General features: G+C 32.6%; 2 protein-coding genes across 2 annotated transcripts; both read left to right on the top strand.

Moving 5' to 3' along the window:
• The first annotated feature begins 16,316 nt into the window (after positions 1 to 16,316).
• Positions 16,317 to 17,275, top strand: LOC145955544 (uncharacterized). Its single transcript, XM_083070440.1, has 2 exons — positions 16,317 to 17,211; positions 17,256 to 17,275. The coding sequence occupies exons 1-2, from the start codon at positions 16,317 to 16,319 to the stop codon at positions 17,273 to 17,275; spliced, it is 915 nt and encodes a 304-aa protein (XP_082926566.1).
• A 2,826-nt stretch (positions 17,276 to 20,101) lies between these two features.
• Positions 20,102 to 21,558, top strand: LOC145953861 (uncharacterized). The gene has a single exon (XM_083067652.1). It carries the CDS (start codon positions 20,154 to 20,156, stop codon positions 20,817 to 20,819), a length of 666 nt encoding a protein of 221 aa, XP_082923778.1. The 5' UTR covers positions 20,102 to 20,153; the 3' UTR covers positions 20,820 to 21,558.
• The last annotated feature ends 4,106 nt before the right edge of the window (positions 21,559 to 25,664 follow it).

The raw sequence follows: 25,664 nt of genomic DNA, 5'->3' as shown, positions 1-25,664 counted from the left end.
ATACATCAAAGATTTTGAGAAGAATGCATGCACAACAATAAGCAAACATGTTAGTTGATCTTGATGAAGAATCAGAGGAGTTATATAAATTTATTTATATGAAAATCAATCATGTTCACACCTTAGTTGTGATAATGAAGACTAAACCGTTTACTGATGATGGAGTAGCTCCTTTGGAGTCAATCCAAAACAATGAGAGCCAAGTTTACTTAATAGAGCAAGGAAGTGAAACATTACAATTGATTATCAGAGACCCCTACATATCACAAACAAAAGGGAGAAAAAAATGATGGAGAGAAAATAATTAAAGTTGTAGAGTTAAAAGTGGGCTAGAAGTATTACTTAATAAATCCTTAGTCAAAATGAAAACATGCCATGAGTTTGGGGAGCACAGTCACAATAGTAGAACTTGCAAAAAAAAAAAATAGACAAGGTTAATATATATGTAATGATTTTCATATTTTGAATTATTTTCATTGTTTTTTATTTAAATATATTATTATAATGACTAACTAATGTGCACTCCTATCTTTGCAGGTTTTTTGTAATGATTTGACCTGTGATGATAAATTTGGAGTCATTTGAACCGATAATTTGTCCTATATTTTGCTATTTTGATTTATTTTTTTTTATAGCTTTTGTTATACTCATAGAATAAACCTTGTTGACTCTGATATGATATGAGTCTTGACAATTAAATTTTGTAGTTGGGTTTGATTTATCATTACTAATTGTAAGTTTGTGGCTGTACTTGGTATGAAATTCAATTTTGCTATGAAAAATTTTCTATCATGGTGATAGTACGTATTGGGTTTAAGTTGATATTAACTGATAGTCCTATGACATGTTATGTTTTGTCAAAAATAATTTAGCACATATTCCATTTTTTCCAATACGTAAAACTCATGTGATAATCATTTGTGTTGTTACAAATTTGTTCACATACAGTATTTGTGTTAACTATTGATACCTTACTTGCTTAATTAATGATAATTTGAATAGTGAATTGAAATGTTTGCACCTTTTACAATATAAAAAGAAACATGTTTAATCCTATAAATTACAACATTCACCTCCTTTCCACACAACCAAAATAAAAATTAAATTATAAAGCAAGCATTTCTTTGTTAAAACACACTAACAAGGATCACATAACTTGCCCCAATCGAATTAATGCATGGCAGGCCTAACAAATAAATAAACTAAAACACAAATAAATGAATTATAAAATGCTAACAAAATTTTAGATAAATAATAAACCATTAAAATAATCACTATTAATAATTAATATACAATATACTAATATTAAATAATAACCTATGAAATGATAAAGAAATTTCTAACGTTAATCATTAACTAAGTAATAATTTATAATATACTAATATTATATTTCAATTTCTTTTCTCTCACTCTTCAATTGTACAATTTATTATATAATTTATTGTAGTCTTGTAGGAATATAATTTCTCTTTATATATTTGGACTTGGGAGACACTATTTGAATGACTAAGTTAAGACTAAAATTATGAAGAATCCCATGTTTAGTATTCTGTAAGTTGTTTCTGGATCCTCAAATTGGAACCTCGTAGTATTATATTTAGGGGGAAGGCGTGTTCCAAATAAACTTGTATTTTGAGAGGGGCATTCGCGTGTAGTGTTTTGTTGGGCTTTTGCCTCTTTATTTCATAAAAAATGTGTAAAATATGCCCAATATTTCTCGATAAATAATTGAACGAAAATCAATTTAAACAAAAATAAAAAATAAATCTAGACATAACATTTCTCTCATTTCCAAAATTTATTGACTTACAATTGTCAACGTTTTTATCAGTAATGAATATTGATTAACGGATAATTTTAATTTTCCATAATCTTTTGTTATATTTTAAGAAAGATAAATATAAGAGAAAAATATGAAATAAAATTTGTGATGTAATAAAAAGATATGAAAATGTTGACATTAGCCTTAATTAATTTGGTTCCATTTTTATAATTATTGAGTTAATTAAAAAGAAACTACTCTAAAGTCGTCCAAACTTTGTTGATCGTAAGAGAAATCATATATTTATTATTACTATATATAATATTTTATATAATAGAGAAAGAGACAGGAAGAAAAGAAATATTAATTATAAAATAAAATTATTAATGTAATGAAGAAACAGAAAAAATAAATTATAAAAAAAATATTGTAAAAATATGGTGTAATTAAGAAAATACAATGCTATTTTAAATATAATCATTTTTGTTCCAATATTATTCATCAATGAGCTTAAAAACAGTGAAAGGAATTATTCTTCTATAACAACAAATAAACATTTAAATTACCATATGTTTTGGATAAGATTATCTGGTAAAAGAAAATACACTAAAAAAAAGAAAGTAACATTCACGTAACCCTTTGAGAATATCCCACAGTTCTGCTTCGTTCAAATAATCACTAATAGCTCTCCACGTGACGGTGCATGGTGCATCATGCATGGTGCATGGTGCATGGTGTGGGACGGTTGAGGCTGAGAGCACACTTTACCCTTTGGGAGGATCACACCCTCTCGCATCCAACCAATTTCACCATAGAGAACACTCTGTGCCTAGATTAATATATTAATAGATAATAGATAGAAATAATATGTAGATAAATAGATAAAAGTTTTTAATCAGTGGCCCAATTGGATCTTTTCGGTTCACAATTCAACTCAGCACCTCAGTTTCACGACTCATTAAGTATCTTCCCAGCCCATTATTTTGGACCTATTGGGCTCGCCTGACTGTTCCAGAATTTAAAAAAAAAAAAGGATAATAAATGTTGCCTAATTAAAATTGTAAAAGGAGATTTATAGATCAATTAACTAAACGAATAAAAGGAATGTTGGAAATGGCCAAAGGAAGAACCTGTGTTTCAAGCTAATCGTATTTTTTCAATTAATTTTTTTAAATATTAAAAAAAAAGTAACTATTAATTTAAAATATTTTAAAAACTAATAAGTATTTGTATTTGTTCAAAATAAAGTCAACTAAAGATGAACTGATTTTACCTCAGAAAGAGTTAAACGGGACATGAAGCAGCTCGCAATGTCAAAGGGACAACAGCTAATTACTACTAATGATCCATAAATAGTTGGACAACAACTCAATTGAAGAGTGCAAATTTTGACAAAGTTGGACAACCACTTCCCATGCAATGTCCATTTTGTTAAAGAAAATAATTGCCTCAGAAGAGTTAAATGGGGCACTCCCAATGAAGTTCATAGAACACAATTCAGACACATTAGAATTGAGGATTTTGTGATTCAGACTCTTAACCCTTGATTTTGGTCACTTAGCAAACTTGTTAAACTTTATGTCATTTCTTGCTCTCGAAGCTTCACAATTGTAGATGTGGTTGACCAGAAAAGTAGTTGAAAACTTAATAGTTTCACCCGAATATGGCAACAAAGCCAATAATTGAGCATTTGTTACTTTGGTAGCACGGATGAGATAGTGTCACTCAAGTAATTAGTTAGCTGACATGTTTTAATTTTATAAAGTTATGGAGATTTACTTTTCTTTCCAATGGATAAAGAGAACAAGGTTAAACATTTTCGGAGAGATACAAGTATTTCTAGTACCCAATGCTTAATAATAATGATAACAGTTTAAAATCACAACCAAATAGAAAGAAAATTTTACTACAATAATTGACAAGTGAAAAGGAATAAAAAGAATATCATATTTTAATAAGAAGTAATTTCTTCTATTGTAATTATAATTTTCTTATAATTAATTTATGACAATTTTTCTTAATTATTGAGTAGACAAATTTATGACAATTATTTTTAGTTTCTTAGAATTGTTTTTGTTTGATAAAGAAATATAATTTTTAACCAAATCGAGTTTTATAGGAATTAAGTGGTGTTTCCGATTACAATTCTATATTTAAGACAAAAATCAAACTCTAATCTTAACTAAGAAACATAAATGTTAAATCACCCAAACTAATAACGTTTGATCTTATTTTTAATTGAAAACAATATATTCTACTCAAAATATTTTAGAAAAAATTAAAATTAGTACAATGCGTATTGTAAAAATGGTATAGAGAGATTTCTAGTAAATTAATGAGGACAAAAAAGAAAAAAAGAAGAAGAGAATTTATAAACTACAAGATACTTCTCAAACACGTACTCTAAACAGTAGTACGTACTCCGTGTTATTTTTTCCTTGAATTAATGCTCATATGAAAGCAAAGCTCCATTAATATTGACAATAAATAACAATATTGCTGTTTCAAAAATAAATAAATAAATAAATAACAATATTGTTGCCAACCACAATAAACACAGAAATATTAAATACCAAAGCTAACTAGTTAATGGGAAGTTGGTTTCAGGGATTAATAGTCGTGTCATTCAATTCTCAACAATCTACAGGTAACTAGAAAAATGAATACACATTTGGTGCAACCGAATGTACTCTCTTTTTTTGAGAAAAAATTACAAGGGTATGTTTGATGCATATTATCACTAAAAAAAAATTATACACATTAATTCTATAATAACACGATACTTATTACTAAAAATTACTATTTATACTATAAATATATATAGAGCCATTGCATAACTTTGCAAATTAGGAGTCTTATTTTTGCATCAGCAATATAATTAAGTATGGAACTTATAGATATATATATCAATATCCAAATAAATAAAAACGGGTAATGTAAAATAAAAAAATAATAATGCATGTAAATAAAATATTTCTAAATTTAATTGCTGAGATATAACGGAGGGAAAATCCTTTTATTGTAAATGGATAGTTGTGATTGTGATCAGTAAAGTCTATAATGTTCTCTGACAAGAGAAGGCAAAAGCTTAACATTGTGTTGAAGTTAGGGTAGAGTTAAAAAAATAATAGTAATATCAATCTCTTAATAACTTTTATTCATTTTTTAATTTCTTACTTCCGAAGCATTATTTTTAACTCAAAATTTACATATAAATATATTTCAAACTGTCTTCCAAAATTCATTAAATAAATATCAAAACTCACAAAATTAGATCATTTCAAATTTTCCTTTTCAAAATCCTAATCACTTTCTATAAAACTCATGAAATTTTATTGAATTAAGTCTTCATTTTTAAACCTTTCATATTCTAGATTTTTGTTAAAAAAAAAGTGTTTCTGAGATATGTATATTACAATTGAAAGATGAAAGATAAATTAAAATTATTAAACTATTCTGAAGCCAACTACCCACCTGGTGATGTTATTAGTTGGCTTTAAATATGAATTGAAGGCATGCAGATTGCAGAGTCCTTTGGCATACGCTGCATGACAATAAAAGCGAATCATATCCTTTTTCTTTGACAGAAGGGTTACTCGATGTTACACTTGTTAATGTTTTGCAGCAGATCGTCGTGGTCCAACTTACTTTCTTATCACTCTCATCAAATTACTGATATCATGTCGCCTCCCACATTAAATATGCTCTTTTATAACAATTCAAAAATACTCCTTTACATTTCCTTCTCAACACCCAAATAGTAAAAAATTAAATATAAAATACAAATTTGACTGTTTGATTTTAAAGAAATAAATAAAAAAATAAGATTATATATGTTTGATGAGATGAAAAAATAAGTCTAAAAAGAAAATAAATCAATAGATAAATTAAAATAAGTAAAAAAGAAAGTAAAAGAAAATAAAAATAAAAAAGTGGAAAATATATAAAACAAAGAAAAAATTAATAAAGGAAATACTCTTTAATAATGAAAAAAATATTTCAACAGGAAATACTCTTTAATAATGAAAAAAAAATATCCATATACTTATCTCTACTCTTTCATTTTTGCTCTCCCATTCACATTTCTTGCCTATTTCTAGATTACCAAACAGAGACTAAAAAGTTTTCATGAGACTGATTTATCTAATCTAAGATTTAATTAATACTAATATATAAAATAAGATCAGGTAAATTTGATATATTAACATAATTAGTATACAATTTTTAAACAAAGTATCCATGGATATGGAGTGAATGATATTTACATTATCATTTAATTATAACTTATTATGTATAATAGGTCGGTTAATTTTTAAGATAATTACTAATTTAAAAATTATATTGGCTATAATTTCTGATAGATTAATAGTAAAAAAAATATTTACATCAATAATATATAATTTATATTAAATTTCAATGATTCTATTGTTAAATTAAAAAATTTTAATAAATAGATTAAATATACAAATTTTCAAAATATTTGAAAATCATATAATACTTCATTACATAAATTAAAATTAACATATATTATATTTTTATTAATAAATATTAATTTAAATTAATGTGATAAAATATCAAATAATTTTTTAATTTTATAAAAAATTATAGATTTAATTTATTAATTAAGAATTCTTATTTTAATAGTTAAATCATTATGATTCAATATAGATTATTGATCAATCCTAAACTCTGCCTAAAATTACTTTTTAATAAGTAAATGTCTTTAATATTATATTATTTAAATTATTATTAATTTCTCAAGTTATTTATATACATATATATATATATATATATATATATAATTATAAAAAAATCAGAAAATGCATATAAAATATTGACTAAATTTAGATAACTCAAAGTATAATTAGAATCTATCTTAAAAAAAATACATAAGTTCTAATTTTTTAGAACTTAAAGCATGTGAAAATTAACTTAGACCAAATGGAATGGTTAGATGGGGCAAATGAGGAGACTCCTACAGCTCACTTCAAATACTAATATTATTCTTTTCCATTTTACTTATTATTTTTTTTTAAAACCATTTAATGAATAAATAAAATAAAACAAAATGTATTCTCCATAATTCATGTATAATTTAAAAAAAAAAAAACTTCCAACTTTTATTATATGATTGAAATAACTAAATTATCTTTTAATTTAGTGATTGTAAAATCTATCTTGTGAGACAGAATTAACCTGTTGCTCTCAAATTTGATTCTTGTTAATATTAAAAATAATGTTTTTGACTAATGTAAGTCACATTTCATGAATATATATTAGTTATTGGTTATTAGTTTCAAATATTATTACATGTATCATGTTTATGGACCAAAAAAAAAATAATCCTCCAAGATTAATTAATGTTAGTTTTATTTTTCAAGATTAATAAATATGTCTTAAATTTTCATTTCTTTCCAAAATTATTCTTAAATTAATGAGCCTCTTAGTATATGTTTTTAAATTTTTTAGCTGAAAAGATGAGACTATTTATAATTTAGTAAACAAATATAAATTAAATAATTTTACTTATTTTTTTAAACATAGTAGATATATTTAATAGAAACATTTATATATATATCTATATATATATATATATATATATATATATAAACCTATCGCATGAAACATAATAAATTGTATCTTATAAAAAAAGTAAACTGATTCAAATTTTTTTATAATATATAATAATAATAATAATAATTATAATAGACATTGAAGCACCCTATGGCTTTGGTCATGTGTAGGTATATTATCATAGACATATTTAGTATGAATGACTTTTGTCTCTACCCTCTGTTGGCCCTTGTTTCTTTTCTCTCTTTCTCGTGCACACCACACGAGTTGTGAAGCATGGAGATGGTTGATTTTGTTCCCACATGTGGAAGCATGAAGAAGCACAGGAGAAAAGGAACGTACCACAAGCTTAAGAGTGTGACAGATCAGGTAAGTGATTACAGTACTTGTTCTGATCAGAAAATTCAACCAAAGATTAGGTTATCCATAAATCTCTGGAAAAGGTTGAGAGATGCTTATGTGCAACGCATGCTTACTTTGGCTGAACATGTTGCCCACTTGAACAATGGCGAAATTTGCTTTCTCAAGAAGATCCATCATCATGATGATGTTCAGCTCTTGATAGCTTCATCAAACTTGGGATTTTGAAGCACTTACGCAAAGGAAGCACTTATGTAAAAATTTTATGTAAATTATGCTTCTTTTTTCTTTTTTATTTTTCTTGGGGTTTTCGTCTTTACTCTATTTATGTATTACTTGCTTAATATATGACAAAGCTATATATAATATGAAATAAAAGAAAGATCGTGTACTTGGTTGTTGAGCTAATATTCACTTTATTTTATTTTATTTTTTAATTTGGGACTGATATTTTTATAGCATGGCAGAGCTATGCCTATTTTTCATATGTTCTTGGTTGGTACATGAAGCTTGAAGACAATAGAAGGAGCATCGATCGATAAAGTTATGGCGAACATTTATGAGTGAAGAGTAAATTTCTGTGCTGTCGTCTACGTTACAGTGATAGGGCTTGAAAGAAGTGAAATTGTGTGTGTTGGGAAGGACTCGTCGACATTCAAAGTCACAACTCACATTGCCGATGGAATCTCTTGAAATTTCTGGTGTTGTGCATGCCCATGTGTGATACCAAAGTAATCAACGGTGTTGAATTAACTTATTTCAGAAACTAATTGTTTTTAGGACTAAATAAATTTTTAGTTCCTAACATGATTTTAAATTGCGGACCGCAACACGTGTTGCGGCCGCAACATTGCTGTTGCGGCCTTATCCGCAATGGCATCGGACTGCAATTGCGATGATATTAGAAATCACACATTTTTTCGCAATGTAACGGTGTTGCGTCCGCAACACATTTGCAATGCACCGCAATACATACGCAATACGATAAATTGATACTATAATTTTAAAATAAATTAAATTATTCATTTAAATAATAGAATATTAAAAAAAAAGGAATTAAAATGTATAAATCCTTAAAAATAAAATATATATTGATAATTATAAATTTTTTATATTTAATGAAAATAATTAATAATTTCATACCGCAACAGCTGCAATCCGCATCGCAATACCCGCAATACCCGCAACTGCAGTAACTGCAACCGCGACCGCAACCGCAATTTAAAACCATGGTTCCTAATCTTTTCTAGATTTTCAGTTTTAATCCTTAATCTAAATAAATAAATGTTGGCCAGTCATAAGATTTCTGAATTTTTATCCTGTTATCGTTTTTAACCTATCCTGTTATTTTGTTTCGTTATCTGGTGAGTTGAATGCACATCGGGTATAAATATTTTTAGGACTAAGTATACGTTTTTAGTCTCTAATATTTTCTAGACTTTTTACTTTTAGTTTCTAAACTAAATTTTGACCGATCATGCTACATGAATTTTTACTTCATTATTGCTTTTAGTCTATGATGTTTTTGTGTTCCATTATTTGATGTGTTGGATGCTTATGTGGCTGTGTATGATTGTCGGTTGAATTAAGTGTGTGACGTGGCCTACAAATGAATGTACACATCAATTGGTTTTTTTTTATTATTTATATATATATTAAAGATTATATAATAATTTTAGATATTTTATAATTTGTAATTTGAAATCGTAATTGAGGTAGAGAGTATGTTTCATGTCTCTTCCATTTCCCCAATTGCACTTTTAAAAATTCTAGTAGTCGCAACAGAGAGTGCAACTACTTAGAGTTATCCAACATATTCTATATTTTTATAATTTTTAAAAAGCCTACAATTGTTATTGGACACGGTTTTTTACTGTAATCAATTCCGGAGTTTATGAATAACTAATAATACTGTATTTTTAAAGGTAAGCATCATTATCTATTTACTTTGGTCCAAAGATTTACAAATATTTTTTTAATTATTTTAAATTCATAAAATCAAGTTAAAAAAGATTAGGTTATAACAAACATTAAATAAAGAAGATAAAGTAATAATAATGATTAATAACTTTAAATATTAACATAAGAATACATATGGTTATATCATATTTCAACAAGGGAGAATTTAACTATACACAATGAAATTCAACAAAAATGGTGAAGAAAGAAAAACTTCATCTTGAAGTCATGAGAGTCCTCTAGATGTTACACACACTTCAAGAAATATTTTCAATGATATATTCTCAAATATGTTTCACTTTAGGTCATAAACATTTTTGTCTCTTCTCAATAATGATATGTCAACACTTTTGGTGCTAAACATAGAGATCCATGCTTAGCATAAGACAGGGAACAACAAGAAATGAATATATGAATTTGTGGTGCTAAGCATGGGCGTAAGCTTCTATGCTTAGCATGAAAACTTTGTCAAATATTTTTCTTCTCTCTTGATGTTTCACCTAAATTTTCACTTATTTCAATGTTTTCTCATCCTTTTCCTTCTCAACCACAAAATAACATCAAAAAATTTGTAAATTTTCTAAAAGCCTAAGTTATAAATTAAAGTTAACTTTTCATTAATTAAGATAATTGGGATCAAATCAAAGCCTCAAGTTAAAAGGAAATAAGATAAGAGCTTCAAATTATACTACAATATTAAAGCAAATATGACATTTATTAGCCATATTTTGTCTTTTATGACTACTAAGGCTACTAAAAATAAGATAAAAAAATGGAAAGAACATTATTATTATTATTATTATTATTATTATTATTAAATCTTAATTTTACATGATGTTACTAGGGATGTTTATGGATTAAAAATTTTGAAAAATTTAAATCGAACTAATCCATTTTTTAAGAATATGAATATTTTTTTTTAAAATTAGATCAATTCGGTGTGGTGTAATGAAATTATCCACTTTATAGTTATATAGAAACCTTTTAAAAAAATGAATCAAACCTAATTTACTTTATAAAAGTTGATAAAATAATTGAACTGTTTTTATAAAGCGAATCAAGTTTTTTTTATTAAATGGATCATATTTTTAAGTTTGGATTGAATTGATTATGGATTGACTTAAATTTTTTTATATACTCCTAGTTACAACTTACAACACACATACATACATATATGTTCACACAAAGAAAACATTCCACGTAACTGAAACATTATAGTTAGTGATCGACTGAGTGAGAATGAATTACATCTAGCTCCTAAAAAAACAAATTTAACAATTCACACAATTATATGTGTGTTTGGATTTTCACCAACTAATAATAAAGTATGGCTTGTGATGGTTGGTTAAAAAAGTAGTACAACTCATGAGGAATGCACACTAAATTGTAATGCAAAATTAGATATATGAATAATTGATGGAACATTAATTTTGCATTCACTAGTAAAAAATCAGTCTTTTACATCACCTCTTTATCGTCGGATATACCAAAAATTGACGTAAAAAGATGCGATGACATTTTTGTAATTTTTGTAAACTTTTTTATGTCGGACATAAAGGAGTCCGATGTAAAAAAGTCTATTAATCTTCCCGCACGCGTCAGTATTTGAAAACAAGAGACATGTAAGAAAGAAGAAGCTCAGCCGCTTAGGTCGGATTTATTTTCTGCCACTCTTCACTTTCCTTCTCCGATTTCGGTTTCATTAGAAGTAACACACCAACACCAAAATTTCTTGCTTTTTTACTTTGATATATTTAGTTTTATGTTTATTTAGTTTCTTTCATTTTTGTGCTATGCTTTCAGCTATGATTATTCAGGATATGGAGCATCTACAGGTAAGGTATGTAACTCGCCTGATTCTTAAGTTTGTTAGGTTGTTTCGCGCAGAGAATTTTATTTTTCATCTGGAATGGCCTATTCCGCAAGCAGAACGGCCCGTTCTGCTTGCACTGGTTATGTTGTTTTTTTTTGTTTACAACTTTTTTACGTCAGATCTTGGCAATGTTGACGTAAATTTATGTCGAATTTTACAACTGGCGTAAATTTACGTCTCTCGCTTTAACATCGAACTTTTTTTGACGTAAAAAGCTTAAAATAATCAATTTAAATTACCTCTTTTGTACTAGTAATTCTGGTAGCTAAGATTCTTAATTAGATAACTAACTAATTAACCATCTATTTTCTAATGAATTCAATCCTTTTTACCCTAACCCCCAACAAAAAAAACAAAAATTTACTCCATTCCAACAACTATCAAAGCTCGTACGTAGAATAAACGTCAACAATTAAATGAATATGTAGTGATAGAACCTGAGAGGTTCTTTGAAGTAACTTTAATCAATATATAATTTACTAGAATTAGATCAGTCCTCTAGTTATGATGAGCTCCTTCCAACAAGATTTTTAAATAGACGACAAAATTTAAACTTAAAACTTTATATCTATATATTACGTTAATCCTCATCATAAAGTCTAAAAATGAAAACATCATAAGAATTCAATAGCACTATAACTAATATGCTTTGCCACTAACATATGAGCGAAATTGAGGCCATCTCCTCATGCAACATCATTCATACTATATATATATATATATATATATATATATATATATTGCACCATGCTAAATATAAGAGCAGGAAATGTGAATATACACTAGTGGAAAATAAGGCTACTACGTCACCTTTTTTACGTTAAACATATCAAAATACGACGTAAAAAAGATGCAGTAGCATTTTTGTAAATACTAGTAGACTCTTTTACGTCGGACTAGGTATGGTCTGACGTAAATTATATAATCTACGTTGGATACAATACAAGGCTGCCGTAGATTACATAATTTACGTTGGACCATACCTAGTTTGATGTAAAAGATGATTTATATCAACAACCTTTTCATTCTCCTCCCGCGCGCGCCTTAGAATTTACATTGTCATCTTTTCAATTCTCTACATACCTTAGTTCTCTTCTCTACACACCTTAGTTCTCTTGCGCCTTTCTAAGCTGTTTTGGACATCTGAGGTTAGTTTCAACTTAGTTCTCTTCTCTGCATTCTCTTTTGTGTTAAATGTTCATCTGGAACGGCTCATTCTACAACCAGAACTGGCCATTCTACTTGAAGTTATTGTTTGTTAATTGTTCATCTAGAATAGGCTGTTCCGAAACCAGAATGGGCCGTTCCAAATGAATAATTAACACAAAAATAATGCAACTGGAATGGACCGTTCTGGTTTAAAAACGACTCGTTCCAGATGCATTAAAGAAGAAAAATTTAATTATTAAGAGGGACCAAATTACGCATTAACCTTTAGTTTAGCATCATATTAGTAGAAGTATTTGTGTTTGTGTATTATTCATTTTTTTATTAGTTGTTTTGTTGCTATATTATTATTATTATCTTTTTTACTTTATTTGTCTATTTAGTTAATTCGTTATTTTAATAATGAGAGTTTAATTTTTTTAGGATTATGGCAGATTCGAGGTCTGGCAGTGGAAGGAGGGAAAGTAGATTTGTCACCTGATTGTCTGGCTTGACTGCTAGACGCATTGCCAAGGAGAGGACACCGGTTGAGGTGGATCCTTGTTCTGGCAAGGCGTCAGGCCCAAATGCTGCAAAGTTTAGGAGCTATTTGGGAGTCCTAGCTTGAAGTCATGTTTTTATTATCATATCCCTTTAATTAATATTATATAACCTAAATATGTTATTTATTATTTTTTGTTATTTTGATAGCAAAATTTTGATATTCTCAACACTGAGGTCATGAGGAGGAAGATGTTATCTGTCCTTGCCACCAGGTGGAGAGACTTCAAGACTTTCTTGACATGGGAGTATGTATTTGGAGAGCGACAAAATGAAACTCCCTGTCTAAAGTACCAGATTACTGATGAGGAGTGGATGCAATTTCGTGCCACTCGATTGGACCCTTCTTGACAGGTTAGTTATTGATAATTCTTACATTGACACAAATACTTAAGGTATATTTTAATTAATCTCATTTTCTTATTTGTATTATTGTAGGCCAAAAGAGTAGCTGCCCAAGAACGATAGAGCAAGAATGATGCACCCCATCTATTGTCAAGAGGGGGATATGAATTAAAAAAAAATTGATGAAGGCTAGGGCAGAGTGTAACATCCTAAATTTTAAATTAATTAAATTTTAATTAATTACTATTTTTATGAAAATTATTTATATCATTTTATTTAGTAATTTTATAAAATTGCAGTAGATTCTAAATAATAATAATTATATTTACGAGAGAAACTTGAGTCTAGTAGTTATTTATATTTATATTCTAGAGAGCAGAAAATAAATTAGTATTTTAAATAATTATAGAAGTTGAAACTGTTTTATTTTTTTTAATTATTTATGAACCATTTTAATTAAATAGAGGGGGATGGGCGGGTGAGTATGGGCCTGGCCCAGTCGGAATTATTAGAGGGGTTTTGGGGGTAGTCAGTTACCTAATATTCATTTTAACGTCAGACGCTTGAAGGAAGAGGGGAGAGGAGAAAATTCTTGAAGGAAGGCGTAAAGTGTTCAGATTGCTCCGTCGTTCTTCTGTTGGCCTTCGTTCATCATCCTTAAGGTACGGGGGAGATGGGTTTCTTCATATGTGAATATAGGGGTGTTCGGGTAGTGAGGGCAATCCCTAAGTCCCTCTAGGAACTCTATTTAAAATTCTGAACGATTATCTGTGCAATTGATGTTCTAAATTCTTAATTCATTTGGAAGAACTTATTTCTTGAATTGTCTTTGAATTCCATTGGGGCTTTCTTGTTAATTCTTTATCCTTAAATTTGATGACTTGAATTTTATGTGTTAAGAAGAGTTTAGATTTTTTTTTGTAAAACCAATGGAAACCAATTTTTGAGGCTTGAGATGTGTATGGATTGATTTGAAACGTATGAAGAATATAAATGGAGTTAAACTGAACCAACAGGGTGTAGAAGTAGTGAAAATTGGTAAAAACCTTGTTGGAACTCGTAAAACGCAGGTTTAATTTCACAGAGGGGAGTCTGGGCAGAGATTTGGGTGTTCAGCGCCAGTTTTGGGCATCGGGCGTCGGGACCCCGACATACGTTTGTAATTTTGCGATATCTTTCTGTGTAGTTATCCAAATCGAGTGCCGTTTGTTTTTTTAGAAACTAGACATCTGGGGATACCATTTAGACACAAGAATCGTGTAAAAATATTAATATTTGATCAAGTTATGTGAGTTGCAATTTGAGCCTTCCAATCTGTGTGCGAACCACAACATCAATTTTTGTGAGCCCTAAATGGTAACCTAAACGACTTTATTAGGATTTGTGTTCTGCATGAAAGTTGTATTTATTGATGTTAGGATTCTAATGGAGTTGGGATCACTTAGAAAGGATATGTATATCTCGAGTTATGGTTAAATTATTAACTGAATGTCATAGATATTGTGATGTGTGTGAAGAATTATGTGAAATTTGTGATCTATGATGTTGATAACTTAATGATAGGTACCTAGCATGTGAGGATGATATTGCATGGATTGTTATTGATATGTGATGATGTTATATAATGGAGATGCATTAATTATGAGTTACGTGGGATGCATGAGTTGCATGAGGCTTATGAGTTGCATGTGGTGCTTGAGAAGCCAGACGTGACTATATTGCATTGGACCCTGGGCCCAGAGAGGGGTTGAGACAGGGGGGACCATGACGGGAGGCATTCCATGTGTGGGCCGTTGGGTGTTTAACTGCGCAGCTCACTGGCCACAGAGGGTTTAACGGTGGGTGGATTGCCTTTGCACGGGCCGCTGGGTGTTTAACCGTGCAACATACCGGCCCTGGGAGGGTGTGAGAACGGTATGCCCACATTGGCAACAACTAAGGGAATTGACGAGGTACGCCCATTGTGCGGAGTGCCAAGTTGAGACTCTTAGGAGAGGAGATGTGTATGAGCATATAGTGAGCATGTGTATGAAAGCTTGTATGATTAAAAAATAAAATGATGTTTGGTAATTATATGAGATGTATTTGTTGTTTATATTTAATGATATTTTGGTGCACGGTATGGGGGGGAATTGGGTAGCTCTATGTTCATATATGATGTTATCTATCTCTCACCGTCCTGTTTTTATGTGGTTTTCTTTTAGGTGAAGATGAAGGCACTCATAGTGTTGAGTTCTAAATGGAAAGGGTTCTGCTCTGATAGGATGTGACATTGGGGCATGAATTTAGGATGCTTTAGTTATGAATCGTTATTTGTCGTTTGAGGAGACTTATTTTTAAGAGTTTTATATTCGCCTTATATTTGTAAATTCTGGATTCCTTTCATTTTTCTTTAGAGACCTTGATAATTTTCTTTTAAGAGTAAAACTTTATTATTATTATTATTATTATTATTTCTATTTATTTCAAGACTTGTGAACCTATGAGTTTTTATTAAAATATGTGGACCCTTCTTGATGTTATATTTATTGAATTATTCTTATTGTTGTTACTTATTTATTATGGGGTAGAAGGGTGTCACATTTAGTGGTATCAGAACAGGTCGATTCATTCGGCCTTGAGTTATGAGCTTGCTATGTTTCTGTGGGTTGTGCTGTGATGTTGTTTAACTGAGATGATTGTTTTAATTGGTTTGTTTTGTTTTGACTCTCTACTTTTCTGTGAATCAGAAAAGTGATGTCTGGGGGAGGTAGGAATGACCGTGTTATCGCTGAGGCCTTGATGGCTATGGCTCAGGCTGTAGGCAACCTGAACCAACATCAAGAAGTGGATTGGCTTGCTCGGTTCCAGAGGAACCATCCACCTACCTTCCGTGGGGGCTATGACCCGGATGGTGCTGCTGACTGGATGTTCGAGGTGGAGAAGATATCCCAAGCTATTGAATGTCCACAGGTACAGAGGGTATCTTTGGCTGCCTTCATGTTGTCTGGAGATGCTGGAATCTGGTGGCAGAGTACCTACCAGAGGATGATTGCTGAGGGTACTCCGATGACGTGGGATAATTTTAAGAGGTTGTTTTTGGAGAAGTATTTCCCACAAGATATTCGCAACAAAAAGCAGGTGGAGTTCCTTGAGCTGAAGCAAGGGGATGATACTGTGGCAGATTATGTGGCCAAGTTTGAGGCACTGGTACGATTCTGTCCCGCTTACGAGGGTGTTGCAAATGAGGAAGCGAAATGTGTGAAATTTATTAGTGGTCTTCGACCGGAAATCAAGCAAGCTTTCAACTACCAGGGCATTGCTAGATTCCACGAGCTGGTGAACAAGTGCAGAGTTTATGATGAAGATAATCGGGCTAGAGTTGCTCACTACAAAAGTGGAGGGCCTGTAAGGAATCAGAGCAGGCATGGGTCTTCTAGCAGGAGTAAGCCTTACTCTCGTCCTGCTGGAAATTCAAACAGTAACGGGGGTAGTGAGGGTTCAGTGCATAGGAGGAGTCAAGCTCCATCCACGAGCCAGACATCTAGAGCTGGGAGTACTGGTTCTACTCCTTCTTTCACTTGCTTCAAGTGTGGGAGGCCAAGGCACCGAGCTAATCAATATGGGGATAGGGAGGTCACCTGTTTCAGATGTAATGAGCGGGGGCACATTTCTCGAGATTGTCCTCGTGCACAGCAAGGACCAGTGACGGCTAGTGGAGAGGCTGAGGGGAGTGCTAGTGCTAGTCGGGGTACCGGTATCAGCAGGAGTGCTAGTGCTAGCGGCAGTGCCAGTAAGCCGAAAGCTACAGGGAGAGTATTTGCCTTGAGTGGTACTGAAGCCGCTCAATCCGACGACTTGATCCAAGGTATGGGTTTTATTGCTGGAATTCCTTTAGTTGTATTGTTTGATTCGGGTGCGACTCATTCGTTCATATCACATGCTTGTGTTTCCAAATTGAGATTGCATGTTTCTTCCTTACCTTTTGTATTGAGTGTGGAGACGCCAACTAGTGGGTCAGTTTCTACGTCCGGCGTATGCTTGAATTGTTCTGTTCATATTAATGGTAGAGACTTCTTAGTTGACTTAATTTATTTGCCTCTGAGTCAGCTAGACATCATTCTTGGTATGAACTGGTTATCTTCCAACCATGTTCTTTTGAACTGTGCTGATAAAACTGTTGTTTTTGGTCAACCCCTTGAGAGAAAGAGCAAAGACTTTTTGACTGCCAACCAGGTTGAGGTGTCTGTGAGAGAAGATTCCCAGGTATACATGTTACTAGCTTCTTTGAGTTCTGAGAGTAGCGCTGTCTTGGATAGATTACCTATAGTATGCGATTACCCTGATGTGTTCTCTGAGGATATGTCTAATCTACCACCCGAGAGGGAGACAAAGTTTTCCATAGACTTAATACCAGGGACGGGACCCATTTCAGCTGCACCTTATAGGATGTCGCCCTTGGAGTTAGCCGAGCTTAAGAAACAACTAGAGGAGCTGTTAGAGAAGAATTTTGTGAGACCTAGTGTATCACCTTGGGGAGCACCTGTCCTATTAGTGAAGAAGAAGGATGGTAGCATGAGGTTGTGTATAGATTACCGCCAACTCAATAAGGTAACGATTAAAAATAAATATCCATTGCCTAGGATTGATGACCTTATGGACCAACTGGTGGGGGCATGTGTGTTTAGTAAGATTGATCTTAGGTCAGGTTACCATCAGATTAGAGTGAAAGAGGAGGACATACCCAAAACTGCATTTAGGACTAGATATGGACATTATGAATACCTTGTAATGCCTTTTGGTGTGACTAATGCTCCTGCAATTTTTATGGATTATATGAACAGAATTTTTCATCCGTACTTGGATAAATTTATAGTTGTCTTTATAGATGACATACTCATTTATTCCAAAACTAAAGAGGAGCATGAAGAGCACTTAAAGGTAGTACTTGAGATTTTAAGAGAGAAACAGTTGTATGCTAAATTGTCTAAGTGTGATTTCTGGTTAGAAAAGGTGAGTTTCTTAGGTCATGTGATTTCAAAGGGGGGGATCGATGTAGATCCTTCTAAGGTAGAAGCTGTGCTTAAGTGGGAATCCCCTAAATCTGTGAGCGAGATTAGAAGTTTCCTTGGACTAGCTGGGTATTATAGGAGGTTTATAGAGGGGTTTTCTAAGATAGCATTGCCTTTGACTGAATTGACTAGAAAGGGAGTTCCCTTTGTATGGAATAGTAGGTGTGAGACTAGTTTCCAAACCCTTAAGGAAAAATTGACTAGTGCACCAGTTCTAGTTTTGCCTGACCTTAATAAACCTTTTGTAGTATATTGTGATGCTTCTAAGATGGGGCTAGGTGGAGTGTTGATGCAAGAGGGAAAGGTAGTAGCTTATGCTTCTAGGCAGTTGAAAATCCATGAGAGAAATTACCCTACCCATGATCTTGAATTGGCAGCTGTAGTATTTGTTTTAAAGATTTGGAGACACTATTTGTATGGTTCTAAATTCGAGGTTTTTAGCGACCATAAGAGCCTTAAGTATCTGTTCGATCAGAAAGAGTTAAATATGAGACAAAGGAGATGGCTTGAGTTCTTGAAGGACTATGATTTTGAGTTGAGTTATCACCCAGGTAAGGCAAATGTCGTAGCGAACGCTTTAAGCAGAAAATCACTTCACATATCTTCCTTGATGATTAGAGAGATGGACCTTCTAGCTTAGTTTAGGGATCTAAGTTTAGCTTGTGAGACTACCTCTAGTAGCATAAGATTAGGCATCATTCGTGTAAGTAATGACATGTTGAAGGAGATTAGAGATGCTCAGTTAGAGGATTCATTCTTAGTGGCTAGGCGAGAGGCGATAGAAGGAGGTAGTGGTGGAGAGTTTGTATTGGGTAGTGATGGAGTAGTAAGATTTGGTGACCGTGTGTGTGTACCTAGTGAGGCTACCCTTAGGCGTTTGATACTTGAAGAGGGGCATAAAAGCAAACTTAGTTTCCATCCAGGTTCAACCAAAATGTATCAAGACTTGAAGAAGATGTTTTGGTGGCCTAGAATGAAGAGAGACATAGAGGAGTTTGCGAGTGCTTGCCTAGTATGCCAGAAGGCTAAGGTAGAACACCAAAAACCTTCAGGATTACTTCAACCCTTGAGTATACCAGAGTGGAAGTGGGATAGCATTTCCATGGACTTTGTAGTTGCTTTGCCTAGGACTGTTGGAGGGCACGATTCTATTTGGGTGATTGTAGATAGATTGACCAAGTGTGCACATTTCTTACCTATTAATATTAAGTATTCCCTAGAGAAACTTGCTAAGCTTTACATTAGTGAAATTGTGAGATTGCATGGTGTACCATCTAGCATAGTTTCAGATAGAGACCCTAGATTTACTTCTAGATTTTGGGAGAGTTTGCAACAAGCATTGGGGACTCAACTTAGACTTAGTTCAGCTTATCACCCACAAACTGACGGTCAGACTGAGAGAACTATACAGTCATTAGAGGATTTACTTAGAGCCTGCGTGTTAGATCAAGGGGTTAGTTGGGATAGCTTCTTACCTTTGATAGAGTTTACATATAATAATAGTTTTCATTCTAGCATAGGCATGGCACCTTATGAAGCACTATATGGTAGGAGGTGTAGAACACCTTTGTGTTGGTGTGAGCCGGGAGATAATCTTGTTTTAGGACCGGAGGTAGTACAACAAACCACAGAGAAGGTTAAGTTAATTCAAGATAGAATGAGAACAGCCCAGGGTAGACAAAAGAGTTATGCTGATAAGAGGAGGAAGGACTTAGAATTCAAAGAAGGAGATCATGTATTCCTGAAAGTCACTCCGTGGACTGGGGTTGGTAGAGCATTGAAGTCTAAAAAGCTTACACCTCGTTTCATCGGTCCGTATCAAATTCTTAAGAGAGTCGGTACAGTGGCTTATCAAATCGCTTTACCTCCACATTTGTCAAATCTTCATAATGTATTCCATGTTTCTCAACTTCGAAAATACATCCATGATCCTTCGCATGTGATTGAGTCGGATCATCTTGAAGTTAAGGAAAACTTGACAGTAGAAACCATACCGGTGAGAGTTGAGGATCGAATGGTGAAACAACTTCGAGGTAAGGAAATTCCTTTGGTTAAGGTGATCTGGGGTGGAGCAACACCGGAAAATGCTACTTGGGAACTTGAGGAGAAGATGAAGGATTCTTACCCGGAATTGTTTGCTTCAGGTAAATTCGAGGACGAATTTTCTTTTAGGAGGGGAGAGTTGTAACATCCTAAATTTTAAATTAATTAAATTTTAATTAATTACTATTTTTATGAAAATAATTTATATCATTTTATTTAGTAATTTTATAAAATTGCAGTAGATTCTAAATAATAATAATTATATTTACGAGAGAAACTTGAGTCTAGTAGTTATTTATATTTATATTCTAGAGAGCAGAAAATAAATTAGTATTTTAAATAATTATAGAAGTTGAAACTGTTTTATTTTTTTTAATTATTTATGTACCATTTTAATTAAATAGAGGGGGATGGGTGGGTGAGTATGGGCCTGGCCCAGTCGGAATTATTGGAGGGGTTTTGGGGGTAGTCAGTTACCTAATATTCATTTTAACGTCAGACGCTTGAAGGAAGAGGGGAGAGGAGAAAATTCTTGAAGGAAGGCGTAAAGTGTTCAGATTGCTCCGTCGTTCTTCTGTTGGCCTTCGTTCATCATCCTTAAGGTACGGGGGAGATGAGTTTCTTCATATGTGAATATAGGGGTGTTCGGGTAGTGAGGGCAATTACGTCCCTCTAGGAACTCTATTTAAAATTCTGAACGATTATCTGTGCAATTGATGTTCTAAATTCTTAATTCATTTGGAAGAACTTATTTCTTGAATTGTCTTTGAATTCCATTGGGGCTTTCTTGTTAATTCTTTATCCTTAAATTTGATGACTTGAATTTTATGTGTTAAGAAGAGTTTAGATTTTTTTTTGTAAAACCAATGGAAACCAATTCTTGAGGCTTGAGATGTGTATGGATTGATTTGGAACGTATGAAGAATATAAATGGAGTTAAACTGAACCAACGGGGTGTAGAAGTAGTGAAAATTGGTAAAAACCTTGTTGGAACTCGTAAAACGCAGGTTTAATTTCACAGAGGGGAGTCTGGGCAGAGATTTGGGCGTTCAGCGCCAATTTTGGGCGTCGGGCGTCGGGACCCCGACATACGTTTGTAATTTTGCGATATCTTTCTGTGTAGTTATCCAAATCGAGTGCCGTTTGTTTTTTTTAGAAACTAGACATCTGGGGCTACCATTTAGACACAAGAATCGTGTAAAAATATTAATATTTGATCAAGTTATGTGAGTTGCAATTTGAGCCTTCCAATCTGTGTGCGAACCACAACATCAATTTTTGTGAGCCCTAAATGGTAACCTAAACGACTTTATTAGGATTTGTGTTCTGCATGAAAGTTGTAGTTATTGATGTTAGGATTCTAATGGAGTTGGGATCACTTAGAAAGGATATGTATATCTCGAGTTATGGTTAAATTATTAACTGAATGTCATAGATATTGTGATGTGTGTGAAGAATTATGTGAAATTTGTGATCTATGATGTTGATAACTTAATGATAGGTACCTAGCATGTGAGGATGATATTGCATGGATTGTTATTGATATGTGATGATGTTATATAATGGAGATGCATTAATTATGAGTTACGTGGGATGCATGAGTTGCATGAGGCTTATGAGTTGCATGTGGTGCTTGAGAAGCCAGACGTGACTATATTGCATTGGACCCTGGGCCCAGAGAGGGGTTGAGACAGGGGGGACCATGACGGGAGGCATTCCATGTGTGGGCCGTTGGGTGTTTAACTGCGCAGCTCACTGGCCACAGAGGGTTTAACGGTGGGTGGATTGCCTTTGCACGGGCCGCTGGATGTTTAACCGTGCAACATACCGGCCCTGGGAGGGTGTGAGAACGGTATGCCCGCATTGGAAACAACTAAGGGAATTGACGAGGTACGCCCATTGTGCGGAGTGCCAAGTTGAGACTCTTAGGAGAGGAGATGTGTATGAGCATATAGTGAGCATGTGTATGAAAGCTTGTATGATTAAAAAATAAAATGATGTTTGGTAATTATATGAGATGTATTTGTTGTTTATATTTAATGATATTTTGGTGCACGGTATGGGGGGGAATTGGGTAGCTCTATGTTCATATATGATGTTATCTATCTCTCACCGTCCTGTTTTTATGTGGTTTTCTTTTAGGTGAAGATGAAGGCACTCATAGTGTTGAGTTCTAAAGGGAAAGGGTTCTGCTCTGATAGGATGTGACATTGGGGCATGAATTTAGGATGCTTTAGTTATGAATCGTTATTTGTCGTTTGAGGAGACTTATTTTTAAGAGTTTTATATTCGCCTTATATTTGTAAATTCTGGATTCCTTTCATTTTTCTTTAGAGACCTTGATAATTTTCTTTTAAGAGTAAAACTTTATTATTATTATTATTATTATTATTATTTCTATTTATTTCAAGACTTGTGAACCTATGAGTTTTTATTAAAATATGTGAACCCTTCTTGATGTTATATTTATTGAATTATTCTTATTGTTGTTACTTATTTATTATGGGGTAGAAGGGTGTCACACAGAGGCATCAGGGGTTCAGTCTACTGACCGTGTGTGGATTCACCTCCCCGCTATGAGATGTGGATAGCAGCTCGAACAAAATCAGATGGGCAAATGACTTCTGAGTCTACAAGGGTCATTGCTGATAAAATAGTAAGTAAAAATATACAAACTAAGACTCTTCATTTTAACTCATTCAATTCGTAAGTGTAGTTTAGGGTATACTTATTGTTAATATGTTGCAGGAGGGGTTTAGTTGAGCAGACCACCCAGGGCTCATTTGTTCCCCATGGTTAGGATGATATACTCACAACGGCCATAGGAAGGCCAGAGCACGCAGGGCGTGTGCGTGATATTGGTGGTTCTTGGAGTCACCAAGATTACTCTTGGTGCACCACCATCGAGGAACAGTACTATTGACTCTTACAGTCAGGAGGCTATGCGGAGAATGGAGATGCAGTTTAAAGAGAAATTAAAGAACATTCGAGAAGAGTTTGAATAGAAGTTTGAGCTTTTGGCTCGTTCTCAGCAACAAACTGTAGTTTCTCATGATGGTGTTCGAGTCAGCATTAAAGGGAGTTGTGCTACTCCAGATCCCTAAAGGGAACAGACTCACATTGATGTACTAAATCAGTATGAGTTATATGTTGAGGATGACCCCCCACGGTTAGTGGCTATTGGTCAAGTATTTGAGGGTGGCTCAACTATCCATGGTGTCCCTCTAGAACCAGACTGGACACGGGTTGTGGTTGACCAAGTTCAAGATGCTACTGCTCTAGTGCCTTTGCCCAATACAGAGGTTCAACTAGTGGGGCAGGAAACCGACACATTCTTAGTTTGGCCAAAACGTTTGGTGATGTTGCTTTCAGCACGGGCAAAGGTAATTCTATTATTGCTCTTTTATATTCTTATAATTCTATTATTGTTAAACTAATTTTGATTCTTTCTTTAGGATTTTATTAATCGTGGTAAGGAGGTCATGAGAGAACCTGTTGTTCATGATGCTGATATCGCAGAAGCTGAGGATGATCCCATATCTAGGCTTCTAACCATATATTACCACGATTGAAGAAGAAACCAATTCAATTGTAGTGGGACATTAAAGTTTTTCAAGTTGATAACTCTAATGTTCCACTATACATATCCCTGCCCGACGCATTAGAGATTGTTGGGGGAAACTCCATGTTAAATATATCTATTATACAGCTGTGGGCCATGTAAGTGATATTTTCGTTTGAGTTTAAAATTACAATAATTACATTTAACTTATAATAATTAATTGTGTTAGGTACATGGACAAATTGAGTGTGGAGTAAGCACAAGCACAAGTATATGGATTTATTGAGCCTCAATCCATCCAAAAATCAGGAAACACTCAGGTCCAGATCCAACAATATATGCAAACATGGATGAGTGAATCAGGAAGAGATATATACATGGCTCCATACGTTGACGGGTTAGTTTTTTAATTGGTTTTTTAATCATGGTAATTTTATAACTGATTTGTTTGTCATATAATGTAGGTTTCATTGGCAGTTAATGGTAATCATTCCTAAGGAATACACCGTGGTGTGATTTTGTTCACTACATCGAAAACCAAACCACAAAATTAAATGTCAATTACAAGGGTAACTAAAGTTTTTCATTATGTTTTAAAACTGTAACTATATATATTGGCTAACATCTATTTTTATTTCAATTAATTAGAATTGTGTATGGAGCTAATATTTTAAGTGGAAGAGTTAGATCAAAGACATTGCAATTCATATACCCTAGGGTTAGCAAATTAATTAATAAAGGTAATAATATTTGAATTTATCGACTTTGGAAATAATAGTTATTTGTTTCGCATTTTAGTGTAATAAGTAACAAGACTCGTTTGAAATGTGGCTATTACATCATGTATTGGATGAGAGCCATAGTTTCTACGGGTATTACTAATTCTTGGGGGCAGGTAATTCATATCAAAATTTATTTAAGAATATTTATCTTTATGATAATTAACATTGCATATTAATGACACTTAAATTAATGTTTCAGGTCTTTCAAGTTTAGTTAGTTGAATATTATGTTTCTAGTTTGATAGCATTGACAAACATATGTTTTATAGCTTTTTTAGGATAATAGGACTTACATTGTCTTAATTTATGCTTTTAAGATTTATATATTATTTTCTTTTGTCATTCAATTATGAAATATAAATTATATTTGAATTTGTATTCTGGACTGCTTGTGTTAGGTTTTGTATTTTGAACTGTATGCAGGTTTTGGGTTTATCAAAAAATAAGAAATTAAAAAAAAAAAGAACGCATCAATTTACGTCAGACACACCATGTTTGACGTAAATTTACGTCAAATATAGCATTGTCCGACGTAAATGTATGTCGGACATGGTGTGTCCGACGTAAATTTATGTCATCTCTCACAAACGACGTAAATTTATGTCTCCCGCATTAGCGTCGGACCCTTTTCCAACGTAAAAACCTT

The sequence above is a fragment of the Cajanus cajan genome, chromosome 1 (genome assembly GCF_000230855.2).
Source record: "Cajanus cajan strain Asha chromosome 1, NIPB_CcT2T_4, whole genome shotgun sequence".
Classification (NCBI taxonomy): Eukaryota; Viridiplantae; Streptophyta; class Magnoliopsida; order Fabales; family Fabaceae; genus Cajanus; species Cajanus cajan.
The sequence above is the reverse complement of the archived record's forward strand: the minus strand, read 5'-3'. Positions and strand labels throughout refer to the sequence as shown.